General features: G+C 40.8%; 1 protein-coding gene across 1 annotated transcript in view; it reads left to right on the top strand.

The window, feature by feature from the left end:
- SNRNP40 (small nuclear ribonucleoprotein U5 subunit 40) overlaps positions 1-12,061 on the top strand; it is a 45,532-nt gene extending 33,471 nt beyond the window's left edge. Inside the window, exons 6-10 of the mRNA XM_074305532.1 lie at positions 447-567; positions 3,140-3,222; positions 5,976-6,037; positions 10,291-10,394; positions 11,551-12,061. Of these exons, the coding sequence (XP_074161633.1) occupies positions 447-567; positions 3,140-3,222; positions 5,976-6,037; positions 10,291-10,394; positions 11,551-11,600 (420 nt within the window). The 3' untranslated portion in view covers positions 11,601-12,061. The remainder of the gene's footprint in view (positions 1-446; positions 568-3,139; positions 3,223-5,975; positions 6,038-10,290; positions 10,395-11,550) is intronic.
- The last annotated feature ends 7,776 nt before the right edge of the window (positions 12,062-19,837 follow it).

A 19,837-nucleotide genomic window follows, 5' to 3' on the forward strand; every position in this document is an offset into this window, starting at 1 on the left:
TATTGCATATATGTGTTTATGTATGCTCATACATACGTATGTATTTAGTGAAATTCCATTTATCTTTACATGTCCCCTCTCCATTGCCCTTTGGAAATAATCACAACCTATTTATAAGCTCTTTTTCATTTATTTGATAGTAAAGTTTTGTTGCCTTTTTTAGATAGTCATGATCAATGTATCTGTTTTAATTCTATTTTCTCTGTGGCATTTCATATAAATATTTGAAAATTTGTCTATATACTAAAAAGTATATAATTAGAATTTTTACATTTCTTTTTCTTTTTTTTTTTTTTTTTTTTTGTAATTGGGGGCATAATAGCACTCTGTTCAATCAGTATACTACAGTATTTTAGGCCATTATCTTAACTGCTGGCCCTACAGGCTTTTCTCCTGTTACAAAGCTGCTGTAAATACACTTTGCTAATACTTTTGTCTCCACTCAGGTCTGGGATTTACGCCAGAACAAGCTAACATATACCATGAGGGGCCATGCTGATTCTGTAACAGGCTTAAGTCTAAGTTCTGAAGGGTCTTATCTGCTCTCTAACGCAATGGACAACACAGGTACCCCTGGGGAGGAGGGCACATTGCCAATTTCATCATCCTAGAAGTACCATTGAGGAGTGATTTAATGGCAATTAGGTCACAGAAACATGGTCAGAAAGACACCCTCCCTCCATTTTTTTCCTACCCTGGGTAGGATCAGAGACAGACTTCTGAAACCTCTTTAGAGAGTCATTTTCAACTGATGAGGAGTGGACCAGATTTTTCAACTTGTATGTGAAGCTTCCCTTTAATCCATTGAGAAAATTAGATTGATAAATTCTTGTTCCCCTTAGCCAACCTTTCATTGGAAGGATAGAAATGTGGTTACCATATTAGAGGAGGGAAGTGGGAGTCTGTATGATGTAGAGGTGGGAGCCAGGGACAAGAGACAGGTTTCTCCTTTCTTTGTGCAGTTTGTGCTTGGATGTTCCAGACTAAAGGATGTTCTGAAGTTTAGTGAATTGATATCAAACATTGTCATCCTAAATGTCCAATATTCCTAATCAGTTTTGATTCTTAGTCATTTAACTTTAAGCTGATGAGGTTTTTCCCCCCAAAAAATAACTTAAGATCTCCTTAGATTTGAGGCTAGTTGGTTTAGAACTTTTAAGAGTTGAGGATATAGTCATGGCCCAGTCATTCCTACAATTTGTGTGAGACCATTCTATAACCAAAAAATTCCTTGCTTTTTTGTTTGTAAGTTTTCAGAACACTTCCACAAATGTTATCTCATTTAATCCTCACTAATTCTGTCATTTCCTTCTCCCCATCAGCCTGTAAATCCATTCAGGGCTGAGATTGTGCCATTTTTTCAACTTTGTAGTCTCAGGATATGATATGCAGTTAACAAATGTTGAATTGTATGGCTTTGCAGGGGAAGCCTAGGACAAGTATTGTTTTCCCTATTGTACAAATATGGAAACTGAGTTAAAGAGAAATTAACCTTTGTTCAAGATTTCACAGCTCATCCCTGACATTGTCAGCACTAGAACCAGAGTCTACTGGCTCTCCTCAAGGCATTGACTTTTTTTTATATCTTTTGGGAATTTCTGGACCAGATGGCTAAAATCAATTTTCAAATTGCCTAGGAATTCATGGATTCTGCAGGGGAATAGACTAAAATTGCCTCCTTCACTTTTGAGCCTTTAAGTCCTTTGACCTCCCACCTCTACCATCCTTGCTCTGCAGATCTGTGCACGGGCTTTCCCAAGGGTTTTTTCCTGAAGAGTGGGGGCATAGGAGCCACACTCATAGCTTTTATGCAGTTCAGTAAATGTGAATATTTGGATCATGTCTTTTATCCTGAGTGTTTGCCACCAGTTTGTATGAAGAACAGACCAGTGGTGCTATTGGAAATCAATAGCGGAAGCCACAGAAAATAAGCCACACATATGGACTAAAAAAAAAAAAAAAGTTAATTAGTCTCAGAACAAAAAAAGAAGTGAGAAACTTGGGAGGTAGCGGAGAATGGGAATGATTTGGAAATTGCATCTAATTTAGACTGAACTGATGAGCTCCAATCATCCTTGTTTGAAGTGCAGTTCAGGAGTCACAGAGGGAGCTGGAGTTATTAGAAGGATAAGCAGATCTGTGCAGGTCTGCTTGTGGGAGCGAGGCTTGGGTGCACAGACATTCCAGAGGAAGGCAGTGTCAGAATGGGAGACAGCCAGGAAAAGAGAGGGCGGGGTCATCCCACCCAACCCCAGCCTGCTGGGGGACCCTGGGCTCTGACTCAGTCTCTCATCTTAGGGCAATTTTTTTCTGAGCCTCATCTGCAAAATAAGAAAGGTGGGACTTAATGAGTATTATTGTCTCTTTTACCTCTAGATAGATAGATACATACATACGTACACACACATCATAGGTATCCATACACACATATGTATATTGTAGTATTTTTTTCTTTAAAGTTAGGATGGGTAATCAGATCATAATGGTACAAATATATGAAAATGGATCTTTTTATTGCTAGTCAGGGGAAAAAATAAATACTTGGCAATATAAATGGGGGGAAAAAAGTTAGAATGGGGATATCTGGATAGGAAGGGTGGAGATAAAAGGGTGCCCCAACTACTTTGGAATAGGGTCCGTTTAGAGGACACACGTTAGTCCATGTGGAATGATCGATTTGGGGTTATTCAGCCTAGCACCCCTAGGCTATATTAAATTATTTCAGAGAGAAGGGTGAATAAGCTGGGTTAGATAGTGTAGATCTTAAGGAATATATATCAGGTGACTACTGCAGATCCTGAAATGCTCAGGAGTGTTCTACCTATTCTAGATGGCAGTGACTAGTGAATTGAGAAGAATTGGTTTAGTTTATGTTCATTTGGTCTCATGGGGGGGAGGGAGGGAGGAGCACCAATCACTTAAGATTCAGAGCAGTTTGCTTGACCCTAAATCGTATGTGGCTCCCTTAGTCCATTTAATGAGAGCCAAACACATCCACTTCCCTTTCAGTGTCAGAAGAACCTAAGACTTGGAGACCTTTTCTCCTGCCCCACTCTTCTGTCACTCAGAGAAGGAAGGAAAGTTGGCTCTGATCTTCTGTCCACATTAGCTTTTGACTGCCGTGCTTGTTTCTTTGCAGTTCGGATCTGGGATGTCCGACCTTTTGCTCCCAAAGAGAGATGTGTGAAGATATTCCAAGGAAATGTACATAACTTTGAGAAGGTAAGTTTAGTATGACTGTGAGCTAATACTTTCTAATAACATTTCTGTTAATGTTAATAGCAATTATGTTGTTTTCCAAAATTTCATTCCTGGAGGGAGAGATATCCTATGGGAAGCATAGCAATGCATTTTGGGAAGTGGATTCTGTCCCTGCCATACCTCAGCAGAAGAAGGTCAGGATGAAGGAATCAGGAGTATTTAGCGTGGGGAAGGCTTAGGTGAGACAATTCATAACCAGTTTCATATATCTGAAGGCTGTCACATGGAAGAAAGATGAGACTGTTTAGTCCCAGAGAACAAGGAGCAGTAAATGAATGGAAGTCTCAGAGAAGCAGCTTTAGATTGGAAGCAAAGAAAAACTGCCCTAAATAGAGCTGTCTAAAAGGGCAGGGGCCTCCCCAGGAGATAGTAGAGACACGGTGGCCATTGAGGGATGTTGGCAAATGGAAGCTTCTGGAGGACAGATGTGGATTTATATTTTCTCTTTTTAGCCCTACCACTTAACACATAGCAAGTGCTTTTATTAAAAGTGAATTAAATTAATTTGTAGAGGGGATTCCTGTTCAGGTTTATCAGAATTCAGTAGCTCTACATATCTCTTCCAGCTGAGATTTTTTGAGCCTATAACTTCTTTTCTTCCCTTTAAAGAGAAAAAATGAACTTGAGGCTCTTAATGGAGTCTCTCTTGATTTCTTCCCTAGTTGATGGCATCCTAGCTGGTTCCCTAGCTGATGACACAAAAGATAAAAAGAGGGGTACTGCTTGCATTCCAGGACCAGAAGGCAGATGACCTGAAGGCCAGGCTAGGTTGGCTCTGCCTCAGGTTGCCATGTTGTCTGTCCTTAAGCCATGTAAGTCTAAGACAGTGCTGCTTTCTTCCTTTCCTTAGCTTCTGGCACCATATAGTTAGAGTTAGGGAAGCAGGAAACATTTACCCTACACTTTTCAGTTCCCAGGGATAATTAGTTCAAAGGAGTCATGTTCTTAGGATCTTCAAGAATAATATACTTGATCTGTGTGTTCCCTGGGATTCAGATTTGTTCTGTAAATCAGCTCTAGGAGTTTTGTTTTTTTAAAGAGAAAGAAAAAGAGTTTTAATAAATACCAAGATGAATAGAGCAAAGGGAGCTTTTCTTTGTAGGCATAGTAATAAGATTTCTTTGCCAGGTAAAACTCTAATTGGTTACATGTGAATTAAGCATTTTTTGTATTTATTATATATGAGTTATGAAATTGTAACTCATTGGTGTTTTAGGTCATAAAACATAAGCCATAATTGCTGATCATTTTCCTAGGGAAAACAATTAAAATGTAACTGTGATATTTAAAGGTTCTCAATGATCTCATTTTCAAACCAAGGATACTTATCCTAGACTTACTTGAGTTAGTTAATTTTTTATCTGTCTACATTTTCCTTCACCCTCTTAGACTGTGAACCCTCTAAGTATGAAGATTTTGTTTTATTCTCTTCTCTTGCCCCCATATCCCTGAGGTGTTTAGGAAATTTGAGTTATTTAATTAATGAAGGCCTTGGGCACAGAAAGGGGATAGGAAGAGGCAGAAAAATAAGTAAATGGTATCAAAGAAATCGTGATATCTTATAGTGTGTTTGGGGCCAGGTCCAAAATCTGCCTGCCTAACCCAGCTCTCCACATCTGGGGATCTAACCACCAGGCAAAAGGTACAGCTGCTAAAATGCCACCATCAGTGACTGACCTGCCAGGCAGGAAGCCAGCAAGGCTGATTTACTTAGAGCCTGCCAGCGAATAGAAGGCATGCTATGGGAAGAAGAACAGTCAGTCCAAAGTCAGAAGACTGGGCTTTGGGTTAGGATCTGCATCTTGAGCCCATCTCCTTGCCCTCCATGGATTTCAGCTTCTTCCTCTGTAAAATGAGAGTGTTGGATTGAATGGCACCTAAGTCCCTTTCAGTTCTGCCCTCCTTTGCTTTGATGAGCATTTGAAAATGCTACTCTTAGCACTTTGGACCAATGCCTAAAGGGCGGTCAAACTTTATATACCTTTTGATCCAGTAGCACCTCTACTGGGTCTGTCTTCCAAAGAGATCATAAAGGAGGAAAAAGAACCCATGTGTGCAAAACTATAGCAGCTCTTTTTGTCATGGCAAGGAACTGGAAACTGAGTGAATGCCTATCAGTTGGAAGATAGCTGAATAAATTGTGGTATATGAATGTCATGGAATATTATTGTTCTGTAAGAAATGACCAGCAGGAGGATTTCAGAAAAGCCTGGAAAGACTTACATGAACTAATGCTGAGTGAAGTGAGCAGAAACAGGACAACATTGTACATGGTAACAGTAAGATTGTGTGACCATCAGCTTTGATCCAAGACTTGGAATAGAATTGCCATCCCAATCGAAAGGAAGAACTATGGAGACTAAATACAGCTCAAAGTTTTTTGTATTTTCACTTTTTTAGTTGTCTTTTCTTTCTTATAGTTTTTCTCTTTTCTGATTTTTCTTTCACATGACTAACAAGGAAATACGTTTAAAATTACTGTACATGTAAAACCTGTATCAGATTGCTTGCTGTCTCTGGGAAGGGGGATAGAAGGAAAGGAAGGAGAAAAAAAAATTTGAACTCAAAATCTTGCAAAAGTGAATGTTGAAAGCTGTTTTTACATGTAATTAGGGAAAAAAATACTATTGCATGAAAAAAATAAGAAAGGAGAAAGAGGCAAATGAAAGAAAATGCTGCTCTTTTCAATGGACCTTCTTTGCTCATTGTTGCAGAATCTCCTGAGGTGTTCCTGGTCACCTGATGGAAGCAAAATTGCAGCCGGTTCAGCCGACAGGTAAGAATGATTGTGATGTGAGATAAAAAGAATGATGCAGCAGAGCAGGAGTTGTCTCATGTTTAATACATGGAGCGCAGGGACAGCTAGGGCAGATGTGGAATGATGACTATGGTTGGGAAGGGAGAGACTGCACTGACTTGGAAGCTTTTGAAGTAGTGATCCACCATCCCTTTTCTTTACTCTGGTGATGGAATTTTGGGCTACTGGCCCTTCGTGGCCGGGACCCCTCCAAGTGGGCTGAGGTCTGGCAGAGAGAGGGCAGGTGGAAGCTTTCCTTGATGAATGAATAAAGACTGACAGGAGGGCCCTCCGATGTTTCACTAGAAGAGAGTCCAGGTAAGATGGGCCAAGCTCTCCTGAGAAGGAAAAGTGAGTCTTTGTGAGATGTACTTTTAGAGTCTTTGACAATGATCTTCGTCTGGAAGGGAGATTGGGGGTTAAATATTAAGTCATTCTGCTGTGGGCGATGAGGAGCCAAGCTCCCAGGTAGGGGAGAGAGGACAGAGTAGTCCCCAGTGACCTGTGCTGTTGGTGCCCTCCACAATCCCTTTGAAGTAGGGTAGCAGATTAGGGAAGGGCTGTGACAAGTGGCCCTGGCCTCCTGGGAGGTCCTTGCCCTGTGGCTGCTACAGTAAAGGGATCATCCTGTAAGACCTTGGCACAGAACCTATGGCACTGTTCTCCTGGCTGCAGGAGAAGAGGACGTAGTTCGGGCCCCCAACCCTGCTGTCAGAGACCCTGAGAATCATTAAATTAACCCAGTGCCGCAAGGAAGCCAGATTGGCTGCTGCCTTGCATGCTTGTTTGTCGCCATGAATGACCTACCCCAGAGGAGTAAGCAGGTTGTTGGGAGTGTAGTCCCCTGCTCACTGCAGACCCTCCAGCTCCCCTGGCCTAGGTAGTCTACCTCCTTAGGCCCCTGGCAAGTAAGAGGGTCTCAGAAGTGCCTTCTGGTCTTGACCATGTACAGACCTGAAATGACAAAAGTTGCTTTTTCTCCTCAACAATTCCCCTGAGATGCAGAAGAGCCACAGAAACTTAGTGCTAACAGGAAGTTCAGCAGCCGACCTGCTAATCCGGCTTGGACCAGACTGAAAATCCCCTTTATGCTGTCCCTCTTGTGGGCTTATCCAACCTTTGTCTGATGATCTCTAGTTGGCAGGGGTCCCAAAGCAGCATTTTCTAAGTATTTCCTCATCCCAAGCTCCAGTCTGCCCCTCCATCTCTTGGGACTCTTTGATGACAGCCAGTCCACATCCTCCTGACATGTCTACATGCCCTTCCTGACTTGTGTCCCTCCCCTAGCTTGACCATCCTTATCCTTCCTAAAATGTAGAATCCAGAACTAAACACAATTCCTCAGATCATTACCTCCCTCAGTTCTGGATGCTGCTTTTCTTAGTCGCTCCCTCCTGGTGGCCTCTCCTAGGCAAGGGAGGTTGGTTACTCCGGGCACTTCAGAACACTGGGTTCCCAGCAGTTACGTTCTGGAGAAGACGTCCACAAACTGAAGCCACATGGATTCTTACTGACTGAAAATGGCTTTGATTGTTCTTATAATGATCATATCTCAAATTCTTCAGAAGATTACATCCTTTTTATTTAGATACTATGCATTGATATCTGTATAACTTTCCTTCAAATCATAGTTTCCTCTGACCTTCCATTTTTCCCCCTCCCTAAATTGCTTGCTTCCTGGACACCCTAACAACACCAAACAGACGTTGCTACTTTGTCACAAAATCTGAAGGATGACAGGAGGAGCACTCTTCCTGCCACAGGTTTCCATGCCAAAACAAGGAACTGGCAATAAAGCCTTCTAAATTTAGCACCTAATTGACAGCCACCTTTTGAGAATCCTTCCTGTAAATCCTTCAAGGGCTGAGGTTCCTGTTGCCTTTCCTGTACCCTAAAAATGGAGCCCTTCCAAAAAGCAATGTTACAGGGTTTGGCCTTAAATGTAGCAAGTCTCCCTTTCCCAAATGATTCCTCTCATTCTCTTGGAGTTGATCTACGGATTTACAGTTGCAAAGGACCTTAAAGATCATCTCCTCCAAATACCTTTTTTACATAAGAGACCCAGAAGGAAAGTGAAATTATAGAGGCTTATGAGCCAAGAACAGAGCAGAGGGGTTCCGGGGGCCCTGCTCCTCTTCTCTCCTGGTCAAGGCTCTCCAGGTGGCAGAAATAAGCAATATTTTATACAGTATCCTCATTTCCACCTCCTACCCTCCCTGTATAAGATCCTGTGCTCCCTTATGCTACATAGGTACTATATAGTGTTGACTAGATGTCTAGTCAGTTATTGGTTTTGGGGGGAAAGGGGAGCCTGATAATACACATTTGTATATTGTAATTAAAATCTAAAGTTACTAGCATTGCCATTGTATTGCCATATGTATGTACTGCCCCATAAAAATGATGCCCCTAATTTAGTCTTTCCTTCAAGTAATATAACTTGTTTGAGGGGAGGAGAGAGGAGGCTGAAATACACCAAGGAAGGGACTGGCAGAAGATAATCCCGATACCCTGAGGGAAGTCAGCTAATTTATAGAGAGACACCATTGACTTCTGCTGAGTGAGCTCCAGAAAAGATGGGCAGGGCAGTGTTAGCTTTTCTCCCTTACAGGCCCTGGGTGTTCTCCAATTCAACTTTCCAAGCAGCTTTCAGAAATCTGAACACTTTTAAGGCAAAGGTTTCAGGAGTGCTCCCAGTGACCTTTTCACCAAGGGAGGTAAATTTGGAAGTCTATGACTTTTTTTTCCCCTGAGGCATTTGGGATTAAGTGACTTGCCCAGGATCACACAGCTAGGAAGTGTTAAGTGTTTGAGGTACATTTGAACTCAGTCCTTCTGACTTCAGGGCTGGTGTTCCATCCACTGAGCCCCCTAGCTGCCCCTCTGAACTTTTTTTTAAAAAAGAATTTGATCACTGTATTTCAGTATAACCAGTTTCCTTTGTCATCCCAATATGTTTTCTATTATGCATTTAAAAACACTTAAGGGGTCATGGGCTTCACCAGATTCCCTGGGTGTGCAGGATGCCACGATAATTAAGAAGCAAGAATCTTTAATGAATAGAGCCTGCTCGCATGTGGCCACTGCCATAACTACCACTGCATCCCACCCCCAAATCAGTCAAGTAGATTCTTCAGAGAAGTGTCCAGATTACATGAGAAATGGTTGGTTTCCTCCTGCTTCTTCCTCTGATTCATAACAAAGAATGAAAGGGCACAGCTACTGCTTTTACCTCTTAATCGATGCTGTTGGAGTTTCCTAGGCTTCATTAAATGTGTTAAGATACTCACTGCTTAGAGGCGTGATAACTCAAGCCAGCAAATTATCAGTGGCAGACCTGAGCCCTGAGAGGTTCTCCTTGGCCTGTGGAGGTGACTCCTCATCAGCAGGGCCTGTATTCTGAGTTGTTTCTTCACCAGTGATGAGTTGCTGTGACCTGGCCATGTGCTTTCCCTCTCTTACCTTTGTGACAGGTGGTACCCATTCTCATCTAGCTGGCAGGAACAAGGAGCGACATAAGCAAAACTAACATGCTCGTGACCTTTATTTACCTTCAAATTTTTACTTATCACTGGAGCTTTGCATTATATCCACCTGAGTGTATCATGCATGTATCCTTGGCAAAGAAAGCAAGTATCTAATGGGGGTGGGGGAGTTTAGAGGGCATAAAGTTAGGATCAGAGGATTAGTGTGAAATGGAAGAGACCCCAGATCTCATCTTGGCTGTTGTATTTAACTGTGTGACCATGGGCAAAGCTTACCTTTTCTGAGCCCTCATTCCCATAAAATTAAGGGATCAGACTATCTTTCAGGCTCCTCCTGTTTCCAACATTCTAGTTACCTATAGCATCTAGTAACATTTGGCTCAGACAAATATTTGCAAAGAACAGATGCCTTCCCCTTTCTTGGATCCAGGGATGGAATTATATCTGAGCATATTTTACCCGAGTCTTTTAGCTTTCCAACAAACAACTAAATTTACTTCCAAGGCATTCTTACCTAATTGGAGGTTAACAATAGCCAGATTACGTTGGGTTTGCTTTCTTGAGGGGGGAACCTGTCTTCTCTGTTAGCATGTTTTTTTTGTTTTTTCATTTGGGAGCATGTTCATTAAAAATGGCTGCTTATGCTTGGGATAAAAGCTGGAGGGGTATGGGTGCTTCCTGCTTTATCCCATTTTCCCCTTCCTCACCTTTCTAGGCCCAAAATTTACTTCCTATGATGTTTTGTAGGTTTGTATATGTTTGGGATACCACAAGCAGGAGGATCCTTTACAAGCTGCCTGGCCATGCTGGTTCAGTCAATGAAGTGGCCTTCCACCCAGATGAACCCATCAGTAAGTTTCTGTAGTCTTTAGCAGAGAGGGAAGCAGTTTGCCTCTCCATGTAAGAGTGACTAGGCCATTTAATATTCACTTCAGCTTTGGATGGGGGTAGGAAATGTGGATTGTGTTCCTACACCAAGAGTAGCCTCAGATGTACAATACTGCTGCATCTGTTTCCTTGGAAACACTCCTTGTAGGTACCACTGAAAGTCACACTACTATTTTTTAAATGGGGTTGGGGGGCAAGGGAACAGGGGAGGGAAATGAGTGGGAGTTGCTCTCTTTTTGTCATATTCAGCCCACATTGTGACCATTTAGAGCTTGGAACTTTTAAGAGATTTAGTGGCCTCAGTCAACCAGCAAACTTTTTAAGTACCTGCCTCTGTGCCAAGCATAAGTGCCAGGAACACCAGTACAAATGTAAGATGCTCTCTGATTTCAGGGAGCTTGCATACTGTTTCTGAATCAAGAGTAGCTTAGATTCAATCCATGTTTCATAGATTTGTTTTGCTATAGGGGAATCTTCTAACATGCAATCGAATGAAATTTACATTTTAACTTTCATTGGCTAGTTTGCTTATGTAAATAATAAGAAAATAACTAATTTTTCCATTGATAAACACACGGATTTCCAACTATGCTTGGTTTTTAGCTGTGCATTCCTGCTGCACATATGATAGAGATCCTGAGCTTGCCTTTCTGCTGGAGTGCAGTAACTCAGACTGGAAAGAGATAAAATAGGATTAGGAACAATTGTAACTTGATAAATTTTCAAACTTACTCTAGTACATTAGATCTCAGAATTGTGGGACTGAAAAATGAGGTTGAAAATTTAGGCAGAACCCAGCTATTCTATAACTAAGAATCCCAGAAGTCACTTTGAAGAAAGGAGGTTAGTGTGAGGGGAGTTTTATTTTTCCTTCACAAAACGTTACTTCACTGATTTCATCTGCTGGCTGGCCTGTAACACAGAATATGAAATAACATTAAAGATGTAATTTTTTTAAAAGTTAGACAAAACATCTTGTGAATCACTTACATGAAGAGGAGGAAGGTTGAAGCTAGATCTAAAATATTTTTAGATAAGAATTGGCTCTTGTTGCCAAAGCCCCTCCATTCTTCCCTCTTAACTTCTGTTTTCTTGTCCTTTGTTCCCTCTCCCCCACAGTTCTCTCTGCATCTAGTGACAAAAGACTTTATATGGGAGAGATCCAGTGAAGATTTGATGTGGAAGACTCAAGAGTTATTTGACCTTGAGACCTTGGTTTGCAGAAGCGGGATTTAATTGAATGGCATTGGCTGTGTGTTCTTCCTTCTGATAAAAGACCATTACTAGCCAAAGGTGGAGGGTGAATTTGCTTTCTAAGATAGCCTTATTTCCAAGGTGATGTTTATCCTGACCAGGATAACATAAGTGACCTCCACTTACCTCAAGAAACCATATACAAAATTTCCCAGGTTTATTGAAGAAACAAGGCTTCTTCCAAGGGACCGGCATTGTGTTAGTGTGTATTTCCCACTCAGGCAGAAGGCTGAGACAGAAAATTTGAATGAAATGTGTTAGCTTTTTGTTTTATTTTGTTTTATTTTTTGATTCAGTAACTGGCTTGTATGATATTTTCTGTCACTGTTTCTCTGAGTCATTTTCTATGAAAAGCTGAATAGATGCCTTTTGACAAGAGCTGTGTGGATGGAATTTATTGCTGTCTTTTCTTGGGAGCATGAGCACCATAAATCAAAGCTGGAGCTGTGATGTGGATAGGGATACAATCCATATAGACTTCTGAGAAGCTGTGACTTAGATTTTGTTTCTCTTCTCTGTGTTGGGGAGGTTTACTCTACACCATGAAAATGACAAACCAGGAATTTGTCATTGACCAAATCCCTTTCTCCTGTTGGGAACTGAGCAACCACGAGGTGATAAATAAAATTCTGAAAGGCCCTGGGCTCTTTACTTGTTCAGGGCCTTTAAGGGACATGGCCTAAGTTGCTCGGGACTGCTACGGCCCTTTTTATTTATCCCCTCTCCCCAGAATTGGCGAACTTAGGGGAGCCCCTCATTAAGGAGGGTGGCTTTTGGCTTGGAAACCAAAGCTCATCGAGCTCATTGAATCTGCTGTCATCATTGTTCCAGTGCCATATATGATTCTAGTTCATTAAAGACATTAGGCCTGTTTTCTGAGAGGACATGAAAAAATGGCAGTAGATGTCTCAGTAGCCACTCCTTTATACATGTTTATCTGGCTCAGGGCATTAGTCCCTCACATTTCTAGAGTATTTGGAGATAGTTGGGGATCCCTGAGACTGTCCCAATGATATTTAGACAAGTTTTCATTACTCATATGGCCCTGGCAATAAGGGGCCTTCACACCACAAACCCATACTAAGAGTATTTCATTTTGCATATATTTATATGAAAATCTGCAAGATCCAGGTCCCTGATAGCTCTGGAGCTAAAGAAAAGGTTGTTAACTCTGGACAGGGGTTGCCAATCTATGGAATACAGGATCCAACAAACTGGTCACTGAGCCTCCTCCTCCTGGGCCATTTCAGCTGTTTGCATAAGTTACTCTTACCCTGACTCTCCCCTTGGTTTTGGGAGAATCTGGTCATACAGAACTTTCCTTGTGGACCAGCCATTGTCACCTTTCAAATCAACTTCCACTCCCCAAATTGTTAAATGTTTTCCCTGACATGAGAGAAGAGGGTCCAGAATTATAACACCCCAATTTTCCAAAGGCTGCTGACCCCTGATTCATTCAACAGGAAGAGGAGGAAAGGCCCTGAAAACAGCTAAGATCCCTGTACTTGTTCCCAGCCCATTCCTCAGACCAGACCTCTCCAGGCTTTGGGGGAGCTCCTGTGTGGTGATGGAGAGCAGGGAATGGTTTAGCAGTGGTGAGAATGCAATCCAAGAGCCTGGGGAACAAAGACTTTAGTGTAAGCTTCCCCAGAGGATGTAAATTGTGTCTCTCACTTTGGGAGAGATAGATGGCTCCCAAATGAGTAATGGCATTTCTGGTTTGCAGTTAATTTCCCTTTATGACTTTCACGGCCTCCAGCAGTTAATACTGTTGGCACTTAAAAAGCCAGACTCCTTTCTCAGATGTTGTTGGGTGGGTGGTTGTTTCCAGGGGGGTTTTCCTGCTTAATAACCTGAAGATGTATCTGAAGGCCATTTCTTTATGTATGCAAATCCTGCTTCCCTGGAAATAAGGTTTGAAGACCTCTTCTTAAACTCTAGCCAGCTGTATGAAGCCTAGTCCTGACTTCCATTTTTTTTCAACCAGATAATTAGGGAAGATCACTAGCTCATACTGTAGAACTCCTAAGTTCAGATCTTCCAACAGTCAATTTCAGGGACTCCAAAGTGACCCATTTGCAGCAGCTGTGCATTGGTGACTCCCCCATTCACTGGGAGAAGAGTCTTTCATGGACTTCAGCTGTCTTCCTTTACAAGATTAACTCTTCCTAAAGGTTCTTCCCAACTGGTGCTGGACTCTGGCGATGCTTTGGCTCTTTCCTCATCTGACTGTCCAGAGGAGAAGGTGGAGGGTCGTAGTAACAGGAGTCATCGAGCTATCATCTCAAGTCTGATGTGGTGTGGTGGTGGGGAGGAGGTTTCCCATACAAGAGTTTGTACAGATGGCCTCCTTCCAAAGGAACTTGGAAATTAATTTAAATTAAATTTGTATATTTAAATTAATTTAACAATCTGGGATACAGAGAGTTGATTTCTCCAGGGAAGATGGAAGAACTAGTGGCCAGGTGAGTCTTCGGGACATTTCTGTTGCTACCTGATCAGTCAAAATGAGAGCTAGGTCAGACAAGTTCCCCATTTTAAAAATGAGAAACAAAGAAGATAGGTGATCTGCTCTAAAGTACATTGTCCTTATCTCAATGGGAGGTAATCATTCTCTGATCATCACCTAAAAAGTCAGTGTTTTCCTGTTCTCAAGATGAGCAGTTGAAAGATACAGAGCATTTTATAGAAAAGGATACCCACTTTTATGTTAATGTTAACCTGACTAGTTTCAGCCCTGGGAAACATGACAAAACATACTTCCCTTTGGTAAAATGGTGGGGTTAGAATAAAAATGTAAGCTGTTACACATGATATTTGGTTTTGTTTAACCTTTTCTTTGTTACATGGTAAAATTTATTGTCAGGTGGAGGTAGGGATGGAGATTATCAGGAAGTGATTTTTAAAATGAATGGCATCAATAAAAAAAAGGTTAACCTCTCAAATAAAGGAAATACTAATTGAAGCAACTTTGGTAGCAGTTCATATGCACCAAATAAATAAATAAATAAAGACAATACTAACGACACTGGAGATACGCATATATTTATAACATTCCTGGTATAATTCCAATTTGGAATCATTTTAAAGAATAATCTGTTAGTACATCTGTAATAGTTACTAAAGTAATTTTATGTTTAACCAGGATTACTGGTTAAATCCCATTACTATTAATTTTAATTAATTTGTATTAATTTGTCCGTTAATAACTACTATTACCTATGAGGAATTCTTAAAGTCCCCTCTGAAGATATTTGCAGCAACATTTATTACAAATTAGAAAACAACAACCTAGAAGCAACCTAAATGATTAACAAGTGGAGAAAAGCTAAACAAACTCAGACATAAATCAAATAGAATATTACAATGGAATTAAATTGTAAATGTGAGAATTACAAAGAAATTGAGACAGGAAAAACAAGTTAGAGCCAGAAGAAAGATTCTATAATAAGGTAGAAGGAACAATGGATTTGGGACAAAAGGCCCTGAGCTCAAATCCCATTTCTCTTTCTTATTCCCTATGTCATATTGGGCAAGTCATTTAACCTCTTTCATTGTGTAAAATGAGAGGATTGGACTAGACTTTTGAACTCATTTGTAAATTCATAATTGTGATTATGCCTTTGTTTTTGTTTTAATCTGTTTCTACTAGGAGCAAACATCAAACAGCTGGAGGGGACAAAAGAATGATTTAGATTAAGAGCTGGAGATTTGTAGGTTCTCCTTCACCAAAAACAGAGAGTCAGACATATACACATACATAATGAGAACAGAGATAAAGAGAAGAGGGGGATACATTGTTGGTGGAGTTGTGAAAGAATCCAGCCATTCTGGAGAACAATTTGGAACTATGCCCAAAAAGTTGTCAAACTGTGCATACCCTTTGACCCAGCATTGCTGCTACTGGGCTTATATCCCAAAGAAATACTAAAGAGTGGAAAGGGACCTGTATGTGCCAAAATGTTTGTGGCAGCTCTTTTTGTTGTAGCTAGAAACTGGAAGTTGAATGGATGTCCATCAATTGGAGAATGGTTGGGTAAATTGTTGTATATGAAGGTTATGGAATACTATTGCTCTGTAAGAAATGACCAGCAGGAGGAATACAGAGAGGCTTGGAGAGACTTAAATCAACTGTTGCTGAGTGAAATGAGCAGAACCAGAAGATCACTATACACTTCAACAACAATACTGTATGAGGATATATTCTGATGGAAGTGGAAATCTTCAACATAAAGAAGATCCAACTCACTTCCAGTTGATCAATGATGGACAGAAATAACTACACCCAGAGAAGGAACACTGGGAAGTGAATGTAAATTGTTAGCACTACTGTCTATCTACCCAGGTTACTTATACCTTCGGAAGCTAATAATGTGCAACAAGAAAATGGTATTTACACATATATATTCTATCTAGGTTATATTGTAACACATGTAAAATGTATGGGATTACCTGTTATCAGGGGGAGGGAGTGGAGGGAGGGAGGGGATAATTTGGAAAAAATGAATAAAAAATAAATAAATAATAAAAAGAGAAGAGGGGAAGGAGGAAAGAGAGCTTATAGACAATCTGGGTTTGAGCCTCTGTTTCTACATTTGTAAAATAGGATGAGTGGTTGGTACATAGTAGGTGCTAATGTTTACTGTTTCTGCTGGTCATGTGTTGCCAGTATTCTCCAGTGACATTTTGGTTTAAGTATTCTGAGATGGTATCACAGTGAATTTAAGAGTTGGCCACAGGGGACTCATGCTGATAAGAGAAATAATAGAGCTAGATACCTAGGTGTAGGAGTCATTTGCATAGAGAGATGATGATTGAACCCATGAAAGGTGATGGATTTACCTAGAGAGAAGTGCAAGTAGAGAAAAGGCGAGGACTTAGGACAGAGCCTAGGGGAGATGCCCAGTGTTAGTCGGAAGCAGGTTATAAATGATAATTCAGCAAAGACTACTGAGGAAGAACAGCCAAAGAAAAATGTTCAAGAGATCTACTTTAACAGTGTGGGAAAGAAGCTATGAATGATTAGGATTGAGAAAAGACTATCTGATTTAGCAGTTTCTGACTCCATGTGCAACACTTTTGTCCCGTGCCATGCGGGCTTTCCAAAAAGTTTCAGGATTGCCCAGGACTCCACACTGCTTTTAGGAACCTTGTTCTGAGGGGAGACAGGTTAACCTGGAGTTTTAGGCTGCTGTGGCTAGCTTTGGGGCTAAAGAGCTTGGGATGGAAGAGTGGAGGTGGCCTTCAAAATGAGGGCTCTCAGAAGCAGCTAGAGGGAGCACCAGACCTGAAGTCAGGAGGACCTGAGTTCAAACTTGGCTTCAGATACTAGGTGTGTCATCCTGGGCAAGTCATTTAACCCCAATTGCCTCCAAAAATAAAATTAAGACTAATCATTTTTCTAAACCCATCAGAAGCAACATTTGGACTTGGACCCCAAAGATGAGTTCAAATCTTCCCTGTGCTATTTGTGTAGCAGTGTGATAACAGGTAAGTCACTGAAATAATCCAGACCCGTTTCTTCATCTGTAAAACAAGAGGTCTAGTCTAGGTGGTTTCTAGCTTAAAATCTAGAATCCAAATATAGAATCCAGGCCTGGAAGGGACTTAAGAAGTCTAGTAGCTCCACTCTCCTGTTTTACAGATGAGAAAATGGAGGCTTGATTAGATTAAATGAATCATACAAAGTCACTCAGCTGGCTGACTATAAAGTTATGATTTACAGCTCCGTCTTTGAATATTTTTGAGCATTTTCAATTTTTTCACATATGATTTTATCTTGAGAAAACTCTAAAAGGCATCTGCTAATCATGTAGTATCACAATGATTTGCCCAAATTCCCACAGCAATTTGATAGTAGATATGGGATCCTCTTTTCCCTTCTAGTGCAGAGTTGAGAAAGTGGTGCACCCTACTACTCCAATCCTTTCCTCCAAATTAGTTGCCCCTCCTCATTCTCTACTCAGGTCCTCCTTCAGCCTCCCTGGACAGGTAGTGACCCAGGAGAGAATATTGCAGCTAGGAAGATGGCTGCACAATCCCTTCCAGAGACCTAGGGAAAGATAACATCTATAGCCCTTGGTGAAGATGGTTCTAACATTCAATTAATCCAACCTCAGCTACAGTTCCCAGGAAAGACTACGAGGAGCATTTATTTTATTGAACCCAAATGAGAATCTCACTAGGAAAAAAATAAACCTAAAACTAAATGGCAAATAGAGTAGGGAATGTGGGTTTTGTGATGTCCTGAGACTCCAAGTCCCTTTTAATATTATGCAAGAGCATTGCAATAGCGTATCAGAAGTCAGATCTCAGACCACATCGTCTAATCTCTAAGTTATGAATTTAACAAAGCTGTGACCTTGTATAGTAATATCTCTAGTAATGTTGATAGCCTTCTATGGACATCAGAAACCTCATTACCACAGAGAAGAATTATGTAAGTGCCACAGTGATGGCTTCAAGGATGTGTTATACTTCAGTAAGTGAAGGTCAAGAAGAAATCATGGATGTTTAGTTGGTTATTCAGTCATTTCACTCTTGTTCGACTCTTCATGACCCATCTGAGGTTTTCTTGGCAAAGATACTGAAGCGGTTTGCCCTTTCCTTCTCCAGCTTATTTGACAGATAAGGAAATTGTGGTGAAGTCACTTGCATAAGGTCATCCAGCTAGAGTATTTAAGACTAGATTTGAGCTCAGAAAGATGTGTCTTCTTGATTCCAAGCCTACTGCTCTATACATTGCACTACCTAGCTGCCCCATGTTTAGTTTAGAGAAGGCTTATGAGAAATGTGTGCAAACATTTGTTGCCCTTCCTTATTTCTTCACCCTTCTCCCAATCCTTTCATCCCTTCCCTGTCTCCCCTCTTTTTAATCTGTCTCTGTCTCTGTCTCTCACTTACCTTTCCCTCCCATCATCCACTCAGATGATACTTTGATGAAGACAATCAAGGAGGTTACTTACCTTCAGAGGAGCCTATAGAAATTAGCATCCCAATACTTCCAGGATCCCAATACTGTTCTCCAAATGGCAAGATGGCAGTAACCAGATACTTCACAGGGGTATCTAAATGAAAGATATTGCTGCTATCACAAGCCAAAACCCAAAAAACCTAACCATGGATATTTACAGCACTTCTACCCTCTCTGGATCTGACCACTAAAACTGAGAAGCCAGGAGCTGACAAGTTGGATGAATATTTGAAGAAATTATGCAAAATATAAGAATCTAGGAAAATGGTGAAGGAATTAGTTGTTGTTTTAGCACAAAGATGTTCTTCACCTACAAGAAATGTTTCACATGAACTGCAGTGTATTATAGGATGAAACATCTCACTTGTGCACTTAACATCCATAAAAAGAAAGCCATATGACCTAGGCCCATGAGCTTTGATTGGCTATTGTGACAGGGGCTAGCCCATGCTGTGTCTCTAAAACTGCCCCTCTGATGTTTACTTCTTGTTTTTTGACTTCTTATGGGCTTCACGCTATGCTCACGATAAAAGTTCAGGATGCAGAACCAGTTCTCAAAACTGGAGCAAAGGATCTGATCTTTCTGTATCTTTCAGTAGCAGAATACTTCTCTCTTCCCTGCCCTTCTTTATGTATTTGTCAATCTCTTTGTGTATGAACAGTTTATTCTTGTTCTTAATGTTGATAACTTGTTCTGGAATTAAAATAAATTACCAATTTACAGTTCTCTAAAAACGACAGACTTGTCAAATAGTGGATAGAGTTCTAGACCTAGAATTCAGGAAAAAAAAAAAGTGAGTTCAAATCCTTCTGCTGATATTCTTTAGATGGTGATTCTGGGCAAGTCATTCAACATGTCACAACACTCCCCATCAGTGAGTCAATAGTCTACAAGCAATTTTTGAAGTGTTTACTATGATTGAGGCACTGGCTGAGCATCAGAGACTCAAAGAAAGGCAAAAAAAAAAAAAAAAAACAAGTCTTACGACTGCATCAGAGTTAATTTGAGATTTAAATCTGTCTGGGTAATGGGAGGTACCAACATGGAATTTAATAAGCTGACAAAATCACAGATCCCTTGGAGACTGAATGTAAATCAACATGTGCTGTGTTCCCTTTTTTTTCTGTTTTTTTTTTCTCTTGTGGTTTTCATGATTTTTCTCTCCCAACATGATTCAT

Source organism: Sminthopsis crassicaudata, chromosome 3, assembly GCF_048593235.1.
Source record: "Sminthopsis crassicaudata isolate SCR6 chromosome 3, ASM4859323v1, whole genome shotgun sequence".
NCBI lineage: Eukaryota > Metazoa > Chordata > Mammalia > Dasyuromorphia > Dasyuridae > Sminthopsis > Sminthopsis crassicaudata.